Here is a 27,396-nt window from a genome sequence, read left to right on the forward strand (position 1 = left end):
TTACGTATTTATTCAGCAATAAATAAATAATGTCTTACTCCATAAAACACCCTGGTTAAACTTGATCAGTCTTTTCAACACTCAAAAAATATAAATGAGAAAATATCATCATTGCCTGAATGCACTTTATGTGTGTTTAGTAAAACGCAGTCAATTAGGGGCGTATCTAGGCATACTAAAGTACGCACTGGCGTATAAATCATGTTTTTGTTCTCCCGAAATAACATATGCTTTTATGTCGAGAACAGGGATGAACTATACTAGGCTATGGGGTGTTACTTTTTACTGGTTAAACTTTGTCGTAATCTGACCGATTGTAAGCGTTTAGAATGCTTGGAAATGGCTCTTTCATGACTGAATACTTAAAAATATCAACAACCTTTCCGCGCCCTTCCCGTATAACAGATTGAGACAAAACTAACGAAGAAACATCACATACCGACAGTTCGCCGTTAGCTCGTTCATGTGTAGAAATGCAAACTTTTAAATATTAAAATTTAATTCTAAAACTAAACAATTGATCCCTGCTGTTACTTCCGATTTGGGTCGTGGTTGTAAAGGTTTGATTCCTAACGGTACTGTATACCCAAAAGAGAGCGATGTACTCGTCATCATTTTCGTCGTCATCGTCGTCGTAATAATCATCATCTTGCTTGTAGTTTTTAGGTCCACATGTGCCTACTGTGAAGGGATTATTTTCTAAAATGAGAATCCTTTTTTTAACCTCATTCTGTTAAAACTTTCTTTCAGAAAATTGCATAAGCTTTTAGAACACCTTAACTCGGATACAAAGGATCTACTTGCTGAAGATTGAATCTTAAAGGTGAGAAATATATGTTGATGCAAAACATTTTTTGTTTTACTTATATGCATTATCATGTTTAAATCATTTGACTATAAGGATATAAAGGAATATGATTTATTTCTAGATAAAAAAATATAAGCCTTAGTAATATGTGATTTTTTCAATTAATAGCTACCTGGCCACAAACTCCCCAGATAAAAAGCGCCAAAATATCGATTACATTTTCAATTATTTCGTTAAACTGTAAATTGTCCTTGTGGGCTTTCAAATCAAAGCGGAAAAGACAGCTGTATACGTTTATTGCTGGAACTCTGTGTCATGTCCTCTCAATAACAATGTCAACAAAACAACATACCCCAAACAGGTGGAAGGTTAACAGAATGAACGTTCGAAACATTCATATTCCTCGATGATTTGCAAATTTCAAATATAAAACAAACCAACATGCATATGTTACAGATTTTCTAACATTTTAAAATTTCAGGTCAACTTTTAGGATCAATGGAGGTTTCTGGCCGGAAAATGGACCCTGAAATATCTGCAAGTTCGGCGGAAGTGACGCCCCTCTGTGAGCCATGCCGGTCCGACGGCAAGGAATTGGAGGCCCATGGATTCTGCAACAACTGTAAGGAGTACATGTGTCCATCATGCATTCAATACCACGGAAAACTGATGGCCACGAAACATCACAATGTTCTTGGGAAACAGAAAATGCCTACTCATGATTCTTCACGTAAAAAGGCTGCAGACGTCTCGTGCTTAGAGCTTTGCCAAAACCATCCATCGGAAGCAATCAAGTTTTTCTGTCCAGCACATGCGCAGTTAAGTTGCGGGGATTGTATTGTTCTAGACCACAGGTCCTGCACGGTTGATTACATACCGGAAGTCGCGCCTTCTTTCACAGCAAGCAACGATTTCCAAATAATAGTAGACAAGTCGGCGAGGTTCGACAAAGATTTAAAAAAATGTGATGAAAAACTCAACGTCAGTGAGCAGTCGGTGATGGACTTAAGCATTATCGAACTTAAAAAAATACAAGATTTTAGGCTCGAAATCAATGAATATCTTGACAAACGAGAAAAGATACTCATAGAATCCATGGACAGTACAAGAAAGAAAGACACAGCCATTATACGGAGATTGCAAGAAGATATAAATGCTTTGAAAACAACACTAGCTGAGACTAAAGCTGGACTAAAGGCGCAGAACAAGAACGCTAACCAGCTCTATGTAACAGCCAAACGTACAGAGAAGCTGTTCAAAGAATTGGAAAGTTTGATAAAGAAAGTAGAGACGGGCAACCTTATGACGCAATACAAATTCAGTCGAGATAAAAAGACCGAAGACTTGTTGTCATGGGAAGACGCAATCGGGAAGGTTGATACACAGACGAGAGAAGGTAAGGAGAAAGAGGTTCAGAAACTTAAATAGACATAGATCGATAACAATTGTATAACGTCTAAAAAGAAATTGTATTTGAATGGTAAGGTAGTAATTGACTGCTTATTTTCACTCTGAGGACATTATTTTACCTGAATCCTTTTCTTCATTCATTTTCTTTCAAGCGTCGTTCGTTTATGTAACATGGATACTAATCCTGCTCGTTGGGAAACTTATTTTGATTAATGCAAAAACATAAGAGATATAATAAAAGAACAAACAAAGTAAAGTTCATCTTTGCGTCACTTGACAATAATTAAAACAAATATATTTAACACTTTAAATGATGACCGGCGAAACAATACATCTAATTTTTATCTATTATAGCCGTTGATCTACATCATTCAACACTTACCTATTTAAAATAATGCTGGGGTGTCTATTTTGATTCAGTGAAAAAATCTCCTTCGAAACAAATAAACCAAATGTCGCCTAAAACTAAAAAGATGTTTGTAGTGAAGTACATAAAATGGTATGAAAGTCTTGAAATGAAACGGTGTCCTGATTATGAACTCGTGATGCGTCGTTTTGATACGAGTGGTTGCGCCAAACCTGTTATTTTCTTTAAATAGCTTTATTTGAAATTAATCGATAGTAATAGAACTTGGTGTGTATGTAGCGTATGTTAAGACGTAACTTGTCATTGCTTTTGGGGTCAGAAGGATCAAGGCCAAGGTGCTGTAAAATAAGAAAATTTCCGCACAATGTTTTTAAATGTAATTGACTGTGATGAAACTTTGTGTGTACGTAACTTATGCAAAAACGAGACTTTGGATTGCTTTTAATAGTATACGTTTTAAGATCAAGGTCACATTTACTAAAGATAGAAAAATGAATGAACTTATAAACTGTCGATATAATTTATCGAGTCTGATGAAAGTTGGTATATGGGAATATTTTAATTGCTTTTGGGGTCAGCAGGTTCAATGTCAATTTAACTAAAACACGCTAATTTACTCAAGATAACAACGAGGTCAAGTTATTTGTTGTGTAGATTACTTATTTTCAAACGTATTTTGGGATCGTATTTGGGGTTAGTGGGACCAAAGTCAAAGTCATTTTTTTTTAAATAGAAGAAACTGTTTGCGCTTTAAACCTTCAGGTATTCATGGAAATGAACGTTGTCTTGATGGTAACTTATGTGAATACGCAGGCTAGGATATGTTATGGTTCCTAGGGTCAAGGTCGCTGTTTATAAAACGAAAATACTTATAATGTTGAGGTCTTTCATAAAACAAGCAATTGTGAAGACGAACATTGGTATTGCATTTGGGGTCAACAGCGTCTAGCTCAAAAACTGTAGATAGTATTGCTATTTGCTGGTGATTGTTGTGCAGGAAACGTATCTGAACATATTCCTTTTAACTATTGTTGGGGTCAAGGTCAATGTCGCTGTTACTAGAAAGAGGGAACTAGTTTCTACTTAATACTTTTAAACATAATGGATCGGGTAACAACATCTATCTAACACGAAGTCAAAAGATAAATGCATTTCCTCCTATTCAGTTTCCGGGAAAACGAAATATTTAAAGCGTTTGCGAGAGCTGTCTTGGCAATTAAACAGCACCGTTCGCATAAATTAACATCTAAACATTTGTATTGGAAAAACGTCAATCAGTTTCAGGTTTCTGACATCAACATAAAAGAATGTCATAGAAAAGGAATGATTTGACATTCTTTGCAAATACATCATCAAAATCGATATAAAGGGATGTATACATGCAAAGTTAAACACTACAAATTACAGCTTGGCACCGAAAGTGTTTCCTACTGTGAATTATTTTAATAGTTTGAAATCAAATCAAATTACTCTTAGTCTTCTTGAATGTTGGTGTATGTCAATTGTATTCGATTTTTGTTTGTTAATGAGTCGACTGAGTTTGAATTGCAAATCAGATATGTTTTCCATATACATTGTCCGAGGTTAGTCAATTAATGCATAAAATAGAATTGAATACAATGGATTTCCACCAGTATACTAAGTACATTTTTTTATATATTTTACAAAATTTTAGGATAATTTACTGTAGAACGATACGGATTAGCAAGTAGTTTTACTCACTTTTATACTGAAACGACCACCTACCGCACCAACTATGATTAATTAAAATCTCCATTATAACCACTTCCATTACAACCATTAACCGATACTAAATGTCTAAAGCATTGGGTTAAAAGTCCAGTCAGTCACTATTCAAGTAGTTTCTTATGTTAAGGGAATGGCTAAAAAAGTAGGGTTGATAGACAAAAACACAAAACAATTATAAAATAAGTGGTATATATTGTTCTTTATTCAATACATTTTATTTTTTCGTCTTAAATATTGCTTGTGTTAAAAAAGTCCGTACTCTAGTGTGCATGCGTAATTCTACTTCCGCAATAATACGATAAAGGAAATAAGACGCTTGTCTTCGAATTTTAATGCTTTTATAAAGAACAATATCATCATTTGTATTTCAAATTTTTTTAAATGTATAAAGTATAAGAATTAATGTGTAAGTTGCTTGATCTTTGGGATGCAAAAATATTCATTAATTTTTGTTCTTTGCAAACACGTTTTCACCATATTTATTGCTGAAACAGTGAGTCATTTTATATTTAAAGCAAAACGGATCGAGCTGGAACAAAAACTATACGACCTAAGAAAATTTAACGAAGAATCAATGATGAGGGGGACACGGGATCAACAAGCGGTAAAATGGAAATTTTGGAAGGCAAATCTTGATTTTGATTAAAACCATGTTTTTGGACAGCATCTTCAAAACAAACAAAATCTTTAAAATGATGAAATTAGATATAGCCGAAAATGACATAAGGTCATGCAACTTTAACAAATTATGATTCAATTTTACATAAAATGGAAAACCAGGTTGCCAGATCATTTAAAAGGATAAACTGCTATGAATTGGTGTCTAACATACAGACACTTGACACACACATTTAATGGCAAAGGTAAAGAAAGCATGGTGTCAATGTTCTTATTTTCTTTGTATACATGTGATGATAAAATAGTATTTACATGTCTGTGTTAAAGCATTACAAACGAGGTTTGAGTTGTGTAATGGAGTCATTATATGAGAGGGTTTGCGATATGTTGCAATGCTTTTAACTCAGGGTCATAAGCATTACTATTATGTAAAGGGGATTTAATTCTAAGATCCTTAAACAAAATGTCAGACACAAGTATACTTGTGATAATACATATCAATGTTTAGTATGAACTTACACTTTGAACTAGTTCGTTCCTCAAAATTACTGCAACCTTTCGCCCGACCAAACATATTATGACTGATTTCACTTTATTGGGGTTTTTGGTTTTATATCGTCGGATAATGTAATAATTGAAGGTGTTAGATGCACCATTATGTTAATTTTGTAAACTGAGTTACAATATAACTGCACCACGTATTTCGATAAGTAAATAAATAAAATTGTCTCCAAAGATAGAAGAATATCAAGTCTCAAATCAAAATTTAGAGCATTGTGTTACCTGTGTACTTTCTTAGATTTTACAGAGAGAAAAACACATTTCAAATTACAAAACAAAAGGTGCATTTTTTATGTTAACAGTACATACCTTTTTTTTTTTTTAGATAACTGTTATGTAATCGGATTTTAGAAAAAGTTACCACGAAAATGTGTTATTAGTAAGAGTGCAATTACATGTATTGTTTGTTGTATTTGGCGACAATTTAACATACCCCGGACTTTCTTCACATTTACACTGACAGAACAATGTCGAACAAACAAAACCACAAGCGCTAGTTCCACAAACATTTTTAAGTGTGTTGTGTTTCTTTTCTTTGGCTTTAATTGACCATATACCAAAGCATACTTACCCCATGTTACTATGACCTGGTCTCTTTTTCTGCATAATGACTCCCAAGTAAACAAAAATGACCTTGCAAATATCGAAAAAGTCCCCTCCTCCAACGCACATATGTAATTAGCATCCCCATATTTTTTGACGCAGAGGTCGTACTTTTATATACAAGTACATAAATGATTTGTGTCCGACAAATAAATTCACATGGTCTGCAAACATGTCCAACAAATACACCGGCCGTTTCTGCATTAGCTTTTATCTGGGACAAATCCAACTCTCAGATTTTGTGTAAGGTCAAAATCAAAAACGACATGCCCAAAGATTAGCTTGCCGATTTATATTTGTCGGATACAAATGATCCCCTAATGTGTTAATGATTTACATATAGTCTGCATGAGCTCCTGTGTATACGTCTGCGGTACAGTGTTTCTTGTTTGTGATTGTTTGCTTTTGTGTTCTATGTCTTTGGCGTTTACCCAGTGCCATTAAACCGGGTTTATGTTTAAACTTTTTGCTACTGAGCTTGTTTCTGTTGTTTTTAACATATTATTTAGTATCTGTATAATAAGACCAGCTTCAGCATTCCATGTTATTTAACATTGAATGTATGCTTATTTAGTCATTATCATAATTTTGAGTGTTTTGATTTTGGTTATTGTTATGTTTTGTATTATTAGTAGTAATAGCATTATAATGCGTTACACTGTTAATAGCTGAGGTTGTATGTGATAAACATAATTGTACATATATATATATATATGTGGAATTTTATGCAAACCTGCAAATAGTAATGCATTGTACAAATACTTACTATATTTAGTGTATTTTTTAAACTGAATGGTATTCGTTTATGTTTACATTATCACGTCAGCCAATCAATTCACATCATTATTATCATCTGCGGTTTGTAAATTTTACGCAAATTTTGTACACCTTTTTATTAAATTTAACTGATTACTTTGTTAAACATGTTTTTGAATAGCGAGTATGGACTTAATCTAAATTTAATGTCAGGTAGCGTCGGTTCAAGTAGTAGAAAATCATATAAAGGAGGTTGCAAGGATTAGAGGTCTGAAAGTGTGTTAAAAAGAAGAGAACTTCAATGAGAATTGTATCACTATTTAGTATCAATCTTTGATTTACGAGCTTTAAACGTTGTACATCAAAACTGACCTATCTTAATTGTTTTGTTACACATTAAATATATAAGGAGTAAAATACTTGTGAAGATTGTGGCTAAAAAAGTTTCTACCTGTACATAGCATTCTCTTTACTACAGTGTGTGTGTTCCCTATGTCTGCAACCAAACGACATGACAAAAGAGTCAATATCGTCGATTCAAAACGAATTGACGAACCTGGCAGAAATCAACCTCCGTATATTCTAGATCATTTAAACAATAGAGGTTTAACCCTTGCGAAGAGAAAACAATTCTTTCTTTTGTTGCTGTTTTTTCTCTGTACCTTTGATGTTCCAAAGCGATAGCATGTATTGTGAGTGATTCTGTTATTATTTGTTATTCTGTGATTTAGAGGTAAATATTCATTTGTCATATATATAACTAACATGGCTCTTTTTTAATGTTATATGTGTGTTTATGTGTGTGCTTATTAAATAAACGGATCCTATTTAATTACTTGTCTTTATCGCCTATATGCGAACCGGTATGGTGACCCGATATAGGACATACGAGGCAAAGGAAACCGTATCGGGTGAGAGCTCCCATATCGGGTCATCTATTCATCCCGTTTCTTATGCTATCGCTCACCTGAGTATCAAAGCTCAAACACAAGAATGTCGGTCATAAGGTTATTGCCAACGGCATGCGAGGAAAGTACTCCAAATAGCTTCAAATAAATTGGCAAAACTGCATACATGATAAAATTCCATACGATATATTTGGTAAATAAGGACACCAATGGTTCAAAGGAAACTAATTCAGGCTTTAAGTGTATGGTAGTTATACCCTAAGTATCGTTGTGTGGTTAAGTAACTTAAGAAGCACCGTAGTGTGGTGTAGTTACCGCAGATGTATCGTAGTGTGGTGCAGTTACCCAAGATGCATAGTAGTGTGGTGCAGTTACCCCAGATGCATCGTAGTGTGGTGCAGATAACCCTGATGCATTGTAGTGTGGTACAGTAATACCAGATGCATCGTAGTGTGGTGTAGTTATCCCAGATGTATCGTAGTGTGGTGCAGTTACCTCAGATGCATTGTAGTGTGGTGCAGTTATATTAGATGCACCAAAGTGGGGTTCATTTATCCTAGATGCATCGTAGTGTGGTCCAGTTACCCCAGATGCATCGCAGTGTGGTGCAGTTACCCCAGTTGCATCGTAGTGTGGTGCAGTTACGCCAGATGCATCGTAGTGTGGTGCAGTTACGCCAGATGCATCGTAGTTTGGTGCAGTTACCTCAGATGCATAGTAGTGTGGTACAGTTATCCAAAATGCGTCATTGTGCGATGCAGTAACCTCAGATGCATCGTAGTGTGATGCAGTTACCTCAAGTACATCGTTGTGTGGTACAGTTATCCCAGATGAATCGTAGTGTGGTCAAGTTACCCCAGTTGCACGAAGTGGGGTGCCTTTACCTCAGATCCATCGTAGTGTGGTGCAGTTACCCCAATTACACGTAGTGGGGTGCCTTTACCTCAGATCCATCGTAGTGTGGTGTAGTTACCCCAGTTACACGTAGTGGGGTGCCTTTACGTCAGATCCATCGTAGTGTGGTACAGTTATCCCAGATGAATCGTAGTGTGTTGCAGTTACCCCAGTTGCACGTAGTGGGGTGCCTTTACCTCAGATGTATCGTAGTGTGGTCCAGTTACCCCAGTTGCACGTAGTGGGGTGCCTTTACCTCAGATCCATCGTAGTGTGGTGCAGTTATCCGAGTTGCATAATAGTTTGGAATAGTTACCCCAGATGCATCGTAGTGTGGTGCAGTTACCTCAGATACTTTGTAGTGTGGTGCAATTAACCCAGTTGCACGTAGTGTGGTGCAGTTACCTCAGATACAAGGTAGTGTGGTGCAGTTATCCGAGTTGCATTATAGTTTGGAACAGTTACCCCAGATGCATCGTAGAGTGGTGCAGTTACCTCAGATGCATTGTAGTGTGGTGCAATTATACCAGATGCATTGTAGTGTGGTGCAGTTACCTCAGATGCATCGTAGTGTGGTGCAGTTATCCAAGATGCATCGTAGTGTGGTGCAGTTACCCCAGATGCATCGTAGTGTTGTGCAGTTACCCCAGATGCATCGTAGTGTGATGCAGTTACCCCAGATGCATCGTAGTGTGGTGCAGTTACCCAAGACGCATAGTAGTGTGGTGCAGTTACCCAATATGCATCGTAGTGTGGTGCAGTTACCCCAGTTGCATCGTAGTGTGATGCATTTACACCAGATGCATCATAGTTTGGTGCAGTTACCTCAGATGAATCGTCGTGTGGTGCAGTTATACCAGATGCATCGTAGTTTGGTTCAGTTACCTCAGATGAATCGTAGTGTGGTGCAGTTACGCCAGATACATCGTAGTGTGGTGCAGTTACCTCAGATGCATCATAGTGTAGTGCAGTTTCCTCAGATGCATTGTAGTGTGGTGCAGTTACGCCAGATGCATCGAAGCGTGGTGCAGTTACCTCAGATGCATCGTAGTGTGGTGCAGTTACCCCAGATGCATCGTTGTGTGGTCCATTTACGCCAGATGTATCGTAGTTGGGTGCAGTTACCTCAGATGAATCGTAGTGTAGTACAGTTACGCCAGATACATCGTAGTGTGGTCCAGTTACGCCAGATGCATCGTAGTGTGGTCCAGTTACCCCAGTTGCATCGAAGTATGGTGCAGTTACCCCAGTTGCATCGTAGTGTGGTCCAGTTACGCCAGATGCATCGTAGTTTGGTGCAGTTACCTCAGATGCATCGTCGTGTGGTGCAGTTATACCAGATGCATCGCAGTGTGGTCAAGTTACGCCAGACGCATCGTAGTGTGGTGCAGTTACCTCAGATGAATCGTAGTGTGGTGCAGTTACGCCAGATACATGGTAGTGTGGTGCAGTTTCCTCAGATGCATCGTAGTGTGGTGCAGTTACCTCAGTTGCACCGTAGTGTGGTGCAGTTACGCCAGATAAATCGTAGTGTGGTGCAGTTACCTCAGATGCATTGTAGTGTGGTGCAGTTATACCAGATGCATGATTGGTTTAACCTAGGAAGATATATAGCGTCAGGAGATTCTAGTTGTTGATTCCCGTCCAAGCTTTGATTTTACTATATTTCAATTAACAATGTTTTTTACCGACATATTAAAGGACAGATGTAAAGGTTTATGTGAGGTTCCAGAAAACAGAATACTGTGGACATGTACAAAAAAAGGATAACTCAGTGTTTTATGTTTTTTGTGTGAGAGGTATCAATGGTTTGAATAGAACAAGTTTTTTTTTAACCTTGTGAGATGGATATGTTCCACTCTGTAGATTTAAAGATGCAATCAAATTTGACCTAAAACTTAAAAACCCACACCCAAACTAATTGCATTCTATTATCTTAGACATTGCCTTTATAAAAAGTTTGACAAACACAAAATTAACCATATGAAGTCAGTATCGTTATTTAATATCATTTTCTTTCATAAATTTACACCGTTAAGCAATAAATAATGTAAACAAAACAATTGTACCAGTGATCTAAAAAATCATGACAAAAACAATACATCATTATGTATTTTTATAAAAATTAGATTTACATTCTTAAATAATAAATGTCTACTAAAAATATCAGCACACTTTGTAATAAGCAGAATGTTTAATTGCCAAATTCGCCATGTGATATTCCTTGTCTGTGTACACTAGGTACTTAAATTTGAAAACACTCTATTCATCATGGCCATTAACTGCATAAATCTGCAAAGGAATCTACCAATCGTCATTAAATGATGCAGTGCTTCAGGAATAAAATGAATGTCAAGTGTTTGTTTTAGTCAAAGTTATCCAGAATATTAACAAGACTCGTTCATGTTTTGGAATTTATAAAGACTTTTAAACTGTTTTACTTTTTGATACCAAAATTGCCGAAAAAAATACATCTAATTTATAAAAAAGAAATTCTGCTTTTAGTGGGGTGCAAACCACGCCTGTACAGTCAAGGGAAAATTAGAAAACTGACAACAAAACCTCACGCCCACAAGGACTCTTACACAAACAAAATGGATAACTTAAATTTTAAACCTTTTGTTGAAAAGTGTTACTACGGCTATTTTAACACTGCACTGAAGATTTATTGAGAAATTGGGGCCAGTTAAGCATGGATAAGTCTTTCTTTAGCACAGCATCCCTTTCTACTTGGCCAGCATGGTAGAGGTGAATATTTGTTGAAGGATCTGTGGTAGGTTCTTAGTGTCCAGACAAACAAACGAGTGGCCCATAGGTAGCTGCTTTGTCAGCCTGAAAATATTGATAATGGAATTTTAAACCACCATCACAGAGAAACAAACAAGTGGCGCATAGGAAGCTGCTTCATCGGTCTGAAAATAAATGACACAGCCATTTTAAACCAATTTGCAGATGGCAAGGCTCTTAAGAAGCTGTTTCGTTGAACTGAAATTATATATGACAAGTTTAAACCACTGTCTCAGACAAACAGTCATGTGGCTGCATTGTCAGCCTGAAAATATTGATAATGGAATTTCCAGCCACTGTCTAGAGAAACAAACGCATGTTAGCTCATAGGTAGCTGCATAACTAAACTGAAATTATACAACAAGTGTAAACTGCTGCTAAAAGGAATGAATGTGTAGATAGCTGCTTCCTTAGTCTGAAAAAAATTGATAAAGGAACTCTAAGCGACTCTCTAGTGAAACAAATGCATGGCCCACATGAAGGTGATTTGTCACCTTGAAATAATTGATATGAAAAGTTGATCTAATGACCCATAGGAAGCTGCAAATGTGTGGCCATACGTAGGTAATTTGCTTAGTTGAAATCATTGACAAGAAAGCTGAAAATCATTCTTTTGGTTTTGTTTCGGCTATATGTGAAAAAGGTATTGTCACAAAAACACTGAGTAAAAAACAAACAAGTTATCAATAACAAATCAAATGAAGAGGCTAACAATGGCAAATCATGACTTTGAAACAAATAATCATTTAAGTTAAAGTAGACTTCCAAAATGTCTGCAGAGTAATGGAGATTTGGGGTTTATAAGCTTTCAATATCTTATCTGTGTATGTAATATATCTTGCCAACTCAAAATTAAACTCATCTTATCTTAGATTAACATACCTTGTAGCCTGATCTCCAAGTGAGCCAATGAAAATGGCAAATGCATTCACTTCATCGTGTGATCGAAGGATCTCCCCAAATCGAGAGGGCGGGATACCGTAACGGTCAAAGTTTGCATCACTGAGGACTATCAGAAATCGTTCGTCTGCATCTTCTTTTGCAAGCATCTCGATAGCATGCTTTGTGGCTTGCAGAGTTGTGTCACCACTTAGACAGAACTGGCTATGTGCATGCATTGTCTGTAAGAAAAGCAAGAAAGCTTGTTTCATTCATCTTTATCTATAATACAATGGAAACAAGCACAAAGGAAAATGTGTAGCGAAGACACTGTTTAGAGGCACAAGGTTAAGGCATTATCAATTATCTAGCTTCAGTAATTCATTTTTAATTAATTTCAATTTCTTTGTTGTCTGGCATAGTTCATTTTAAACGTCTGTTAATATATCTTACACAAATAAATAAAAGTATTTAAGTTAAGCATTAATTGTTATGGCTCAATTCTCTATTTTTTGTAACAACCATGTGTCTGTTACGACAAAAAAAGAAAACAAAATTACTGAAAGAGCATAAAAATGCAGAATATATTTCAAATAGTGTCGTTTATACCCTTGACCTATGATTAACTAAACTCAAAATTAATAGAGGTCATCTACCTCCAAGGGCAACCTACCACCCAAAATTCATGATTAAAGGTAAAGCCACACTCAAGTTACTGTGTGGACAAGATAAAGTTTTAGTAATTTAAGAAATTCAAGGGCCATAACTCTGAAGTGACTGGGGCGCCATTACTGATTATTGCACTTGGCTGAGATATTCTGTCTAAGTTGTATTTGACAAAAGCTCCCCGATAACAGCATGGACAACAAAGAGTTTGTGTAGATTAAGCAATTCAAGGGCCATAACTTTAAAAGTGATTTGGGCAACATGGCTTGTTATCAAACCTGGCCAAGATATTCCGGGCCCTTAAACACATTGTCCAAGTTTGGCTGACTGAAAAACCAACCAACAATCACAATAAAGGACATGCAACTGAAGTGTGTTTATTGGTAAAGTTGTATATCGGTAGGTGTCCGCCTCTCACCAAAGAGGTTATTGACCAAAAACCTATCAGGGGTACTTTTTCAGGGCCCCTAAAAAAACACACATCAAAACTGGTTTCTACAGGAAACAGATTCAAGATTGATTAATATCAGCTCATATGAAACCTGTCTTTACATTAAATTTGTAAAAAAGGTGTAGCTAACAGAGGTGTGTTAATACTTTTCTTCGCAATCAAGCTAGAAGAGATTTAGGGGTGGCATATCAAAGGCTAACAATATGGGCCAAAAAGAGGTGGAATATATTGAATGATTCACCCTCACCTTCACAACCTGGAGTCTCTCCTTGTTGTTGTTTGGTGGCTTATCGAATGTGGACAAGGCTACACGATGGTCCTCCCCGGAGTGGCCCCAAATGTCAAACTAGAAACAGTGAAAGCAAACATACATGGACGAGGTGAGCGGTTAAATTTGTGTGGACAGTTGAAATAAATGAGATGTAGCCTAAAATTCCCAAAGTGAAATCATTATCATATATTGGAACCTATTATAATTATTTATGATTAATATCTATTGTTTAATCTTACTCATTATTACTTATTTTTCTACCTTGATCTTCTCCTCGTGTCCTTCTAGGGCTTCCATAGCCATTATTGATGCCTCCATCTCGCGCTCCAATCGACCGTCGTGGCCATTAAATCGGTACATACTTCCTGAGCAGTCAACTAGCAGACGCAGTAACTTTGGGTGCTCCTGCTGACCTCCCATCTGGAAAGTAAACACAGTTATTGATTATCTCTTGCTGCAAAATAAATTATGGTAAACGTGTTATATCATATTGCAAAATTATATCAATGACAGAACATGCAACAAAAATAAATATTATACCAAAAAGAAAACTTGGTACTATTGACAAGATACCAAACTATTGACCAATCATATAGCAAAACTATTAACAAGGGTGTGAGAGTGGTCTGGGGGTATAGGTGTCCGCCTCTCACCCAATAGGTTGTAGGTTCAAACCTCAACAGGGGTACTTTCTCACGGCCTCTATAAATGGACACCAGTACTGATTTCTAACTCGAATATGATTCCGAGTGTGATACTTAGCAATCAGCTTTCGTCAAAATTGAGCAAAAGAAATTAGTATAAACTAAAAATACTGACCAATGATTTATGTAAAAAGTCATGTATCAATAAAGGGTTAGGCTCAAAGAAACTAGCCAAACCTGTTAAGTATCTTAGGCTTATAGAAACTGGAGAAATAGGAAAATCAGGTACCTCTGGTTCTTTCTCTCCCCTACGCTTGTAGACATTACGTTCGCCCGTCAGACCATCAATCAACTTGGCATCGTCCAGGTCACCGTGGGGCTGGTTCTTCAGCCATTGGCGCTCCTTGCTCTTGGCCTGTTAATAAGAAATTAACTGAGTTGATATGTGAATATAAAATACATTTATGAACACCACTGTCATCAAAGATACAATTTATAATGAGCTACAGTATGTAACAAGTGGTCCCAATTTCTCGAAAAATCTTAATCAATCATGTTAATGTATCTAATCTCAATTATCCAGATTATAACTTATTTTTACCAAAAAATAAAATTGTTTATCATAAAAAGTTTTTAAAACCTTTTAAAGGGAAAGGATTATTCACTTTATACAGAAATAGTGTACACAGCTTGGTCATGTCAAAAGGGACTTAAGATTGTTTGAGGAATTAAGATTCGGCCATATGGCCAGGTGTGAGAGTATATTATTGCAAATATCTGAAGAAACACATGTATATCTCATGTTGTTATTTATCATATCCCTCTAAATGCAACCCCCTCCCTTACAACCTCACTAGATCTTCACACTTCAAAAATTGTCAATAAGATATGACTGGGAGGGTTGTGTCTTCAAATGTAACACTCTCGGTACCCAGTTTATTTAGTCCACTGAATACCCTGGGCACATTGACTGCAGACACCTCATATTCATGAATAATTAATGAGGTGAAATCTAGACATTTGATTGGATGCCTGAGATAGTCTGACACACCTTAGGCAATACAGAATATCCAAACATTTGTGACTGAATATGAATATTCACGCATTATAAAGTTTCGCAAGCCTTTTTCCCAAAGTATATTCTGTAAACAAAGAATAACATACCATGGGTTTCACAATGAATACCTTCATTCTGAGACAAACTTTCTATATTTTTCTTACACACCCTCTGATGTTGCATGCAATGTGAGAAACTCTAAAACATCCGAAGACCTTAATAAAAACCCAGAATCGCTCACCTGTAGACTGTCAATGACAACCCTGAGTGCCTGCACCTGACGCCTCACATGTTTGGAGAAAGTCTCGTACGTCTCCGCATCATATTCACTCATTTGGATCTCACGCAACCTTTAAGCAAAAAGTATGGTATGTTTAACAAGTCCTCTAATAAAACAATCACTCACAATCATATAGACTGTATTGATTGTATTCATATATTTGAATATAAGGCACCTAAGGAACTTCTACCTTTTCCATTCACTATGATGATTTGAAAAAATAATCATTAAATTCTAATATATTGCAACATCAATAAAGCTGCAATCAGTTGAACAAGGGGAATAACTGGACAATTATCAAAGCCAGAGTAATGGGCCTTGCTAAATATGTACACGCTGTCTATGGAAAAGTGTGAATATCATTTGAATATCTTGAACTTTTTTTGAGTTATGACCTATGTTTGTGGTACCAAAGCTTTCACAATATCCGGACTTTTTTTCTGAAAAAAAAAAGTTAAAAAGAGAACTACCGCTCTTTAAAAGCCTTTTGTCCCATTTCCCGTGCAGCTTGGCGAACATGTTCAGGAACACTGTCCTTCTGCCACTGTGGAACCTGGGTGACATCGTGCCCCGCATCCAGACGGTACGGTCCACCGAACCCACCGAGACCAGCTGTGTTACTGCCACCTGGGGAGATAGAAAGAACATAAAATTAAGATATTTCCATGAAGTTATGCCCAGCTTCCAGATGGTTAGGTCCATCGAGCCCACCAAGGCTTGCCATGTTACTGCCATATGGGAATATAGAAAGTACACTGAAGAAAACCTTAAGTGATTTATTAAAATTTTGGAATGTCAATAAATGTTGGAATATTCATTAACCATTTTGAATACAGTGTGTATATACCACAGTGGTAAACACACACTGGAATATTCAAATCGTAGAGGGAGGAAACATGTAATTCAAAGGTCATAGTAAAATACATCTAATCATTAAAAATTCTAATTCACTATATCTCAGTGGTTCTGAAGTTGGATTAAACCAGAAATTTGGATTGAGAGGTTTTAACTTTAGACTACTGTACAGTTGTAAAGATAATTGTTTTGCTTGGACATTTGCATTAAAAACAGTTGGAACTATATCGAAGTGAACATAAATGACTTTGGAAACAATTTTAAATGGGGTTTAAGCCCGATAACCCTGCTTTGGGCATGAATCACTTATCCTCAAACAGAACCCAGGATTTTTTTCAGGATTGACAATTGTCAGCTATTAGAACCCCTGTAAAACTAAAAAAAAATAACTATAAAACAAATATTTTCCCTTGATGTGGTTCATGAGTTAAAAAAATAAGACAAACATCTCACCAGTTCCCCCGGCCCAGGTATTTCCCCCAACATGGGGATCGTTGTTCTTATCTTCCTTCCCGTGTTTTGGTCCGTCCGCTGTTCGTGCACTCTCTTTCTCATATGTCACCTGAAAATGTGTGGTAAAATATAGAATTCAATGACCCACAAAGGCATATCCACATGTAATCACATTATAATCAGCCATTCTTATTCCTTGGTCCATATTTAGTACCGTCTTCAGACTGAATTCGAGACCTATCACTCAACACTGTAAATCTTAATTTCTTTGCAGAATTTCTTTTTTAAGAGCAATCATGTTAAAATAAGGCTTCATATGTTAACGTGTTTTATGATAATTAACATATCTTTTATCAAAAGTAATTATATCAAAGAAAGTATGAAACTTTTTTTTTAAATTCGCTTTTTTTCAGTCTGAGTCTCAAACTGAATATGGACCGTGGGGTTTTGACCATCTGCTGTTCATTGGATCGCTTTCAAATGTCACTAAGTATGAATATTCAGTATGGATTCAATAAGAAACTAATTATTCAGTATGAGTAGACATAAACAAGAGCACCCTTGACTATACTCCACTTTGTCTTAGAAATGAATACAATAAGGATGTAATATGTGCCTATCAGAAGCAATAAGAAAAAAAGACGAATTAACAAGAATTAGATCGGAAACAATCTTCGGGACGTATTTTTCAAGTCTTTTTTTGCAAATAAAAACTCCTAAATGACAAAAGCGATTTCCATGGCTATCGAACTTGATCAAGATATTATGGTCACAATCATGTATGTAAAGTTTGGTGAGGATTGGACACATACTTTTCAAGAATTAGATTGGAAACATATATTTTTGAAGTATTTTTGGCAAAAAAGGGCCGTAACTCCTAAATGACTAAAGCGATTTCCATGACTATCGAACTTGATCAAGATATTATGGTCACAAACATGTGTTTAAAGTTTGGTGAGGATTGGACAAACGGTTTTCAAGAATTAGATCGGAAACAATCTTCGGGAATTTTTGGCAAAAAAGGGCCGTAACTCCTAAATGACTAAAGCGATTTCCATGACTATCGAACTTGATCAAGATATTATGGTCACAAACATGTGTTTAAAGTTTGGTGAGGATTGGACAAACGGTTTTCAAGAATTAGATCGGAAACAATCTTCGGGACGTACGTACGTACGTACGTACGGACAAGGGCAACCCTATATGCCGCCACTTTGTGGGGGCATAAAAAGTAAACAAGAAATGCAGCAGTGCAATAAAACCAAGTTTTGAAAGATTGACAGAAAAAAATCAGCCTTCAGTGTCATAAAGCCTCGAACAGTGAAGCCAAAAATAAGTTCATTATATACCTGTAGTGGTTTGTCATCATGAAGACCGATCATGCGTCGCCACTCATTCAGCGCCCTCTGGAGGTTTTCCAAGCCTGTCTCCCATAATCGGACACATCCACCAACATCAACCGTCACAAGCCCGTCTGCTGACCGCTGGGATACAAGCACGCTGCTCTCGTGCAGGTTGAAAAGCCATGAGGCGTAAGGAGACTGGCGAGTTGCCCTGTTGATGCATAAAAGTCAAAATTTTTTTTTTTGTCTTAATGCATTTGAATATCACCAGCCAGGACTCCAACTGCCTGGACACATGCACTCTAGGGATCTGGTGAGTAACTAGCAAGCATAGGAGTGCCATAGCTGGCAAGTAGCCTTATTAATACATTAAGCTTAAATAGCTCTTTAATGCTTTGTTAATATTTTTTGGGAAGCCCATGTTTATAAATGAGGGAAAATATACTTTTTTCATTTGGGAAGTAGCCAACTTTTCAGCCTCTACTAAAGCAGAAAAAGAAAGTCTGATGGTATCTTCGAAAGTCTTAAAAATTAATATGTGAACCTAAAACAATAAAATTACTCAAAGCATTACCAGGGCCTTAGCTAGCGGCAATTCCATATGCAGGCTCAAAAGTAGGGTGGAAATTTTGAAAGCATAGCTTGCAAATGGTGCGTTTTGTCATGTATCAAAAGGGAAAATATTAGGCTTAAAAAATACAGATAAAGACTTTCGAGTAGTTTATCCAAATCAATTGAACAAAATTTATATTTTTAAAAATAAAAAGGCAAATTGATAAGGCAGGGGCCTTATGGCCTCACGAAAGCTATGCTGTTAATTACATGGTTATTCAAAAGTCTTCAAAATAGAGAAGGAAAAACAATAAAATTACTCAAGCATTCATGGTTTCTTACAAAGTCTGAAAAATGTGAAGTTTTTTAGCACAATGAATCAATAAATAGTTACCCAGGCACAGGAACATATCGTAGTTTCTGATTGGGTAGATCAGCAACTTCCAGAAGACCACTTGTGTGTGCTCGCTGATCTGAAACAATGTCACATGACTGAATTACACTACCAACCATCTTAAGGGAGAAGACCAACAAATAAGGCATTCATTTACCTGAATGATAGACTTGATGCCTGATAACCCCACACAATGTTTGTATTATTTGAAAATATTTGCTTGCTCAAGACTAGATTTTTTTCTTTAAATCAAAGAAAGTACATTCTATATAATTATATATAGACAGGCCATTTTATCAACAATTGTATCATTCCTTCAATTTTTTGAATATATTACTTTTGGTTGTAACAAGATATATTTTGAAACAAAAAGTTTGGCTGGAAATATTACTCTAGACTTACTTAGATTAACAAATTTAATATTTAATTTTAATTCTTACACTCGCTTTATATTTAGTTGATCTTACAATATATTGTTGTACGCTTGTTGATAATATGGTCTGACTTTTATAACTGTTTGCTTTTTGATCTGTATCTGATGTAAATGAGATATTGTACAAGCTGTGAAGGTCACCAATAAGACTCATTTGTTACTTTATTTTTAGTGTTCTTTTTTTTTTTTTTTTTTTTTTTTTTTCAGCACACAAAACCCTTTCCAATGTTATGACTAAAATAATGGGTCAAAAGGCACTCAAAATACTCAGATTATTTAATCTGTTACCTTAAAATAATTCATTTAGTTATTACAGATCTGTAATCATAATATTATTATTCATTCATCCATTTAACTTCAAATCCAGCCAAACATCATGCCAGAGAGAGTGAAATATTACATGTTCAAACTATTATTGCAGCTAATATTTAGTGAACTGTTACCTTTGGAGAGGACTCCTTCAGGAGCTTTCCAGTTTGGGAGTGTGCGTACAAGCTGGGCACAGCCAGGCAAATACAAGGATGAGGGGGACGGGGATGGGGCCCCTGATTTGCCAGTGACCCGCCCTAGCAAGGAATCTTGGTCAGTATTGCCCCCCTCTCCAGCGGGTCTCCTACTACTATACACACGACTGGTGCCCTGTGTAAATGATTATAACAGTAATTAATATACACATGTAATACAGTTGATGGAAAAGTGTGATGGTCCCTGATTTTCCAGAGCTGCCCCAGCATCAATTCTTGAATCATTATTGCTACCATCTCCCACTGGTTTATGACTTCTGTAATGGCATGGGATGTGTATCAAGTGGAAAACACAAAACATATGTTAGCCACTGTGATTGGATGTGCTTATTACATTATAATATAAATATTCAGTGACAGTGGAATCATCCTTTATTTTATATTTCATGAGAACTGATTGTTGCCCTCATGGTGTATGGCGATAGTGGCTGTGGTGGTGATGACGACGAAGACGATAAAGATGACGGTGATGATGCTGATGATTATGATGATTACAATAACGATGATGCAATGAAAGGTCACAAGAGTTATTGCATTTAAAGAATGCTACAAGCAAATATGAGTCGTCACTGTAAAGGACATGATTTCATGAATTAGGAGTTTGACATTAAAGAGATACTAGTTAGACACTTCAAACTGAGGACCTATAAGGAGATACAGCCTTATATAAAGAGACACATAATTTCTTACAATGTTATCATGAATTAAGGAAGTTATTTAAATGCTCATACCCATACATATGAGCATCTGGCTGTGCCAGAGAGGTAGATTTGTTTGTCCAGAGAGGTAGATTACGGCCAAAAGAGGTAGATTTTACCAAAGGCGCATATTCTTTTTTTTTTTTTTAGTTTTTGTGTCTTTTTTGAGTATTTCAGGTACACTTAAAATAAAATTTGTTGTATATTATTATACCGCCTCAGGGAATCCCAGTGCAATGCTTGCATATGACTCTGGGGTTGACAGGACCCTGTTGGACCCTGAGGTCTGTTCACCCAGGGACGCAGAAAGGGCTGCATCAGACATGGGCACTGCAGAGGATCCAAGAACTGACTGGACATTATCTGTAAAGGAAACAAGTTTGGTAACAAATTGGAAGTGAATGGACAAGAAAGAGTGACAATGCAGACACTTAAGGACAATATGATTCATGATATTATGTCTGCCATGCTAAGGAAGAGAAATAACAATGTTATATGATATTTGAAAATAAAAAACACATGGTACAGAAACATAAGTACTCCATGACTAAAATTGAAAATGAACAAGTCCTATTGGTCCAATTCTATGTACCAGTATTTGTGACAAATAAGGTAAAACAAGAGCAACATTATCAGTTTTTGATGCTGTTTTTTTTCTCTCAGTCAATCAGAGGTCATAATGCTGGTAAATTATGGTACCTACCTTCCATTATTGCCTGCAGTGTGAAATCTGCAACACCAGATCTGGTCACTAAAAACTTTCTGAAATCACAAACAAGCATTCAAAAATGGGTGTAATTCTGAAATATTGCATGTTTTATTGGTATCTAAGTAATTTTACAGTAAAAAAAGTATTTTGTGTGATGAAACATACATTTTTTCATAATTTGTAATTTGAATACAAAAAAAGGATTTAATAAAAAATAAGGTCAATAGTTTATAGACACTCAATGCAATTTTCTTCCTTGATAGAAACCAGTTCTGGTGTAATTTAGAAAGGACATTGGAAAGTTCCCTCGGTGAGACTCAAACCCATCTACACAAAAGTGGCAAATACTCAATTTCAACCTAGACACAAAAGTTGTTAAATGATGTGTCTTCACAAGAACAACATGAGCATGTCCATTATAAAACTCACAAACATTCTGCCAGTGTTATGTCAGCCTGAAGATTTTTCAGACCATCTTTACAAGTAAAGGGCCATAACTTTTGTCGTAACAAGTGAAATGTCACGAAAATTCTTCTGCAATAATTTGGAGCTACATGGGACATAACATTTTTCAGACCTATTTTTAAGTCAAAGGCCAATATTTTTTTTCTTAGACTGAGTGAAATGTCACAGGCGTCAGGTGCACAATTTCCCGTGCCGAACTTTATTCTTATTAAATTTGATATGTGATACTTGTGTAGTTACATGCTGTGCAATATTTAGTGTAGGTACAATATTTTTATAGTTACAAAATTTTCAGCCCAGGTTAAGGGCCATTACTAATGTTAGACCATGTGAAATGGCAAACAATTTCCAGGCTGACCAACATTCCTATGAAGTTTCCTGATTGTAGGTCAATAAGGTGCAATACTTTTGGAGCTAAATGCATCACAATATATTTCAGACCATTTTCTACTAAGTAAATGGCTATTAAAATATCAAATTGTTAGATGAAGAGAAATGTCACACAAAATTCCCATGCTGACCAACAATTCTATGAAGTTTGATGTATGTAAATGCAAAACAATGAAGCAACAAGCATCTAAAGATTTTGTGAAACTTTTTCAGACAATATTATACTAAGTCAAGGGCCATTACCCTTGTTAGAAAAAGCTAAATGTCACACAATTTTCGGTGCACAATTTTCCATGCTGAAAAACAATAAGTTAAATGTGTGCAGGTGCAAGATTTTTTGACATAACATGACAAGATGTGAGCTATCTATCTAGGGGTATAATTACTCTGAAGTTAGAGGCAGACACCAATACGGCTAGACCACAGGCTTATTATATATATCTTTTATCCCCTTACTTGTTTGTTTTGTCCTCACTCAACATCCAGGTCTGTGACCCTACTTGTGTCACGTTGGCCACTTTCAGGGGCAGAGGAACATGTTGGGAAATCCCCTCCAGTAGGCCCAACACTTCGAGGAAATCACTGAAATATACACACATGATTATATTAATCTTCAGAAAAACTGAGATAGTAAACAAGAGCTTGGTGGATCGAGTGTAAAAGCTCATCTGTTGTTGTTGTTTTTTCCATTCAAACAAGGGTGATCATTCAACATTTATTATAGCCAGAGTTATGGGCCTTGCTGTACATGTCCAATTTTTTTCAACTCCAGCAATTGGCAACATCTGTACCAAGTTTAAGATGAATATCTTGAACATATTATTAGTTATGGGATGGTTTGGGTTTTGCCACAACAATGACACCAACATCAAAGCTATCACACTTCTTTTTCTTTACAACAAAGGAGCTAATACTACATATCATCACCTGAGTGCAAGAACTCAATATCTGCTTCTATTTCTATATGCAGTTATTCAGTAATTGAACAAAGGTAACGATATGTAAATGACAAGCATTTTCACCTGACCCCAATCATTTACATGACCTGAGTCGTTATCATAAATAATCACATTTAATTATTTTCTTAAGTCAATTTTTTTATTGTCAAATAAAAAGAAGTGTTTAAGTTTTATAAACATAAAAATGTGTTTTTTAAAGTCTTTCAGAATTTTTTAAGTAATTATAGATCATAAAAAAATTATGACCAGTGAGATACTTAAATTGGGAAAAGACTTAAGTTAAGAAATTACTTATGAATACTTCTCTGTCATCCTCCTTTAGGAGAAAATATTTTTTATTCCTTTGTTATATATTTCAAATTGAATATTGCCTTGTTCATATTCATTAAAAGTATTTACCAACTGTGTAATATATTAAAAAATGACATTCTCACCCATTTTTCTCAAAGAAGACAACTGTTCCGTATTCATCAGGTACATCTGACTTCACCATGCGATAAGGGCTCTGTAGAACAGTAAGCATTTTGAATCAGCACACAGTTCTTGGGCCCTGATTTCCCGAAACATCTTAAGTCCCTTATAACAGGATCAAGCTCAACAGAATATTTGTGAATGGGTATAAATTGTGTAATATTCTTTTTAAAGAGATTTAAGGCTTTAAAAGGAAATAATATTTGAGATTAATGAGAAAAACTACTTTTTGTGTTATAAAATCATATTTGAAGTCAGTAATATTGCTATTTAAAGGAAATAAGATACTTAAGTGAGTTATGGTTAAGAATTGATGAGAAATTGGGGCTTGTTATTGGCTTACATAGTGGGGCCATTTTATGATCTTATCAATTAGCGTACAAAATACTGTAAGATCCCTTAATCCAGTTGAATACAAAGTAAGTGTCAGAAATAAAACTTATAAAATCATAAAAATGTAGTCAAACATTTTCGGTTTATTTATTTGTTTAAAAAATATCTAATTACCACCAAGACTAATTGATTTGAAAAAATGAGCATACAATACAATCATTATTAAGATGGCTTCTGCAGAATTATACCACAAAAATGCTGCAAGCATATGACAATACTCTTCATTTTTTCTCCGTTGCTCAAGGGAAATTACTGAACAATTACCTAAGAAAGAGCTACGGGCCTTACTAAATGTACATTGCCACTAGTTGTAAGTGTTCTTAGTTTTTTGTGAATATCTTAAATGATTTATAAGTAATAACCAACAATAAAGTTTCTGAAAGCCCCTAAAATAAAACTAATGTACTACTAATTAATATCTAACAAAAAGCAAAGTTGTCACAGAAATGGAAAATCAAATCGAATATTTTTAAAGGTTTACTTATCATGTAACTTACAGTCTTAGTTGTGTTTGGTGAAGTAAATCTACGCCTCTCAGGAGCTGTCTGTGGCAGAGAGGGTGTAACCAGTCTGTTAATCTCTCCATTCTCATAATTCACAGCCAGAATTGTGTTGGTCTACAATGGAAAATCGAATACAACATTTTTACAGACTGGTTTGCTTGTTCCTGGAAGTATATCTATGCCTCTCAAAAGCTGTCTATGGCAGAGACGATGTAACAAGCCTATTGATCTCTCCATTCTCATAGTTCACTGTCAGAATTGTGTTCATAAGCAATGGTAAAAACATATACAACATTTTTACAGACTGGTTTACTTGTCAAAGAAAGTATATCTATGCCTCTCAGGAGCTCTCTGAGGCAAAGATTGTGTAACCAGTTTATTAATCTCACCATTCTCATAGTTTACAGCCAGAATTGTCTACAATGTAAAAAGGAATCAATATAAACAATTTTATAAGTAATTGTAAGGTAAATATGTCTATTCTTTTAAACATTCATACCACTTCCTCATGCAGTACAACTGTGTCATCAAGAGGGGCGGCCAGCGGCATGAGTCGCACGTGCGGCCTGTATGAGCCTGTCACCATGGGAAATATGTCGTACATGTCAAGATGGTTTGCAGACTTTGCGCGCGTTGACATTGAGTAGAGTCCCACTGGATTGGCCGTGCCAATATGGATGACATCCGTCTGGTGGCCTGGACTACGATTGGCAGCTAGAAATTTAAGTTTTATTTTTTGTGAAACTGTATTTGAGAAAAGTGCTGCACAGTGAAAACCAACATTAATATCTTTTTCCAGTCTAAAAAGGACGATAACTTGATTAAAATTGTTAAAAGTTCGAGAAAAGGGCCTTACAAGACATGTATATATTTTCTGGTAGAATGTGTACCAAATGTACTAAATTTCATTTAAATATCTATATTAAGCCAAAAATGACACCAAGACTATAAACTTTTTTCTTCAAAAGCTTAAGGAAGAGCTATAACAAACATTTTCTGGAAATTGAAGCAATGCATTGTGGTAAATGGTGCATTGTGGTATATGCTGGACATGCACACTTTAAACAAAGGAAGATAACAAAGTGTCCAATCATTTCAAGGTCATTAATTCATCTAGAAACCATAGAATGAACTGGACAGAGGCCAGATTTCGTGGAAACGGCAGGGCGTAGAAATAAAATTTGTGCCTCTTTCTTATACACAACTTGAATGCCTTTAGTAGAAACAAGGGATAAAACTTAAGAACTACAAATGAGAAACAAAGTTTCTATTCAAGTTTCATTAGCATCAGCTTACACCAATGCACAGCCGGCAAATTATTCTAACCTACCTAGTGACACAGCAAGGTCAGATATGATGTTGGACTCATGTAGAGGAACCTGCCAGTACGCCTCCTGCTCTGAGAACTTGTCCGCCCGGGCTTCTGTCCTCTCAAGGGTCTCTGTTTCTACACGTAGGCTGACTGGGCCCTGTAGAGGTTCATGTGGGGTCAAAATATTTGTATTCTAATTTATCTTCACTTGATTTTGTAAACATCAAGCTGATATTAATCAAATCAATTTTCTTGGAAAACCAGTACAGATTGGCTGTTTAGAAAAGCCAAGCCCTTGGCGATACTCAAATCCGCAAGCTCTTTAGGTCAAATGATACTGGCAATGGTGTTCATTATCATGTTTTATTCCAGGGTGTTTTTATTACCAAATTTTGTATGGTCTTTCATTCAAGAGTAGTTCATACCAAACCAAATGGCCTAGCCGACCTGAACTAATGGGAATATATCCCATAAAGTATGTCATTCAGTACTTACTCCATGGTGTTTGTAGGTTTATAAGGGCTACGATGTGCCTTTAGTCAATTGAAAATTAATTTTGTCTCAAGCTACCAATCAAAGATTTTTGTTTTAAATCAAATTCTTTACTTTCGAAAATAGTCTAATTAAAAGTGATTGTTTGATAATGTATAGATAAAAATGGCTACCTTTCGGACCAAAAACCTTTAGGGCCAATCATATTTCTTCTCACTAGGGAAGGTGTTTTCCAGCAGTAAAAGCATCATACCTCGCGGCCTGCCAAATTGGTTCATCAAATAAGAAAACATTATAAAATGAGCATACTTTTACACCAATCCTGTATGTCTCTGTTGGCAATTTTAGCAAGGAGGTGCGTCGACGTCCACCGTCTCCCTGTATTGTCCACTGACCAGTCAACTCAAGACGTGGAAGGGGAAGTCTGAAACAGTGTGTAAATGCTGACTGGCTAGACTGGTTTATTTTAGTTGAAAAAAGATTGGTTACTTAACAACAAAATGTAGACTGACTATTTCATATTCAATAAAGTCTTGAAATCATAAATATTTTTTAAATACAAATTAAATTGTTTTTCTAAAGAATCGAAATCATGAACTCTTCAATAAATAAATATATCCAATTTAAATATATATTTGGGTGTTTACTGTTTTACTTTATAACATTTACACACTGTTTTTGACATAGTTGAATTTAACAAAAAAACACAAGATCTTTGTGATGTCAATTGGATATATTTAT

The 27,396-nt window shown here is 35.9% G+C and overlaps 2 protein-coding genes across 2 annotated transcripts in view; one reads left to right on the forward strand and one right to left on the reverse strand.

Moving 5' to 3' along the window:
- Positions 1-1,306: 1,306 nt before the first annotated feature.
- On the forward strand, positions 1,307-4,980 carry LOC128202897 (E3 ubiquitin-protein ligase TRIM33-like). The gene is made up of 2 exons (XM_052904067.1): positions 1,307-2,204; positions 4,850-4,980. The coding sequence occupies exons 1-2, from the start codon at positions 1,307-1,309 to the stop codon at positions 4,978-4,980; spliced, it is 1,029 nt and encodes a 342-aa protein (XP_052760027.1).
- A 5,688-nt stretch (positions 4,981-10,668) lies between these two features.
- The window catches only part of LOC128203154 (von Willebrand factor A domain-containing protein 8-like), a 35,380-nt gene continuing 18,652 nt past the window's right edge, over positions 10,669-27,396 (reverse strand). The window contains exons 26-44 of the mRNA XM_052904440.1: positions 26,965-27,079; positions 26,182-26,320; positions 25,351-25,565; positions 24,846-24,965; positions 23,919-23,989; positions 22,982-23,107; positions 21,665-21,723; positions 21,176-21,324; positions 20,183-20,378; positions 19,307-19,385; positions 18,367-18,571; positions 17,018-17,126; positions 16,180-16,336; positions 15,671-15,779; positions 14,662-14,787; positions 13,990-14,148; positions 13,705-13,803; positions 12,344-12,582; positions 10,669-11,506 (exon numbers count right to left, since the gene is read on the reverse strand). Coding sequence (XP_052760400.1) covers positions 11,401-11,506; positions 12,344-12,582; positions 13,705-13,803; positions 13,990-14,148; positions 14,662-14,787; positions 15,671-15,779; positions 16,180-16,336; positions 17,018-17,126; positions 18,367-18,571; positions 19,307-19,385; positions 20,183-20,378; positions 21,176-21,324; positions 21,665-21,723; positions 22,982-23,107; positions 23,919-23,989; positions 24,846-24,965; positions 25,351-25,565; positions 26,182-26,320; positions 26,965-27,079 — 2,578 coding nt within the window. The 3' untranslated portion in view covers positions 10,669-11,400. The remainder of the gene's footprint in view (positions 11,507-12,343; positions 12,583-13,704; positions 13,804-13,989; positions 14,149-14,661; positions 14,788-15,670; positions 15,780-16,179; positions 16,337-17,017; positions 17,127-18,366; positions 18,572-19,306; positions 19,386-20,182; positions 20,379-21,175; positions 21,325-21,664; positions 21,724-22,981; positions 23,108-23,918; positions 23,990-24,845; positions 24,966-25,350; positions 25,566-26,181; positions 26,321-26,964; positions 27,080-27,396) is intronic.

This window comes from Mya arenaria, chromosome 9, assembly GCF_026914265.1.
Source record: "Mya arenaria isolate MELC-2E11 chromosome 9, ASM2691426v1".
NCBI lineage: Eukaryota > Metazoa > Mollusca > Bivalvia > Myida > Myidae > Mya > Mya arenaria.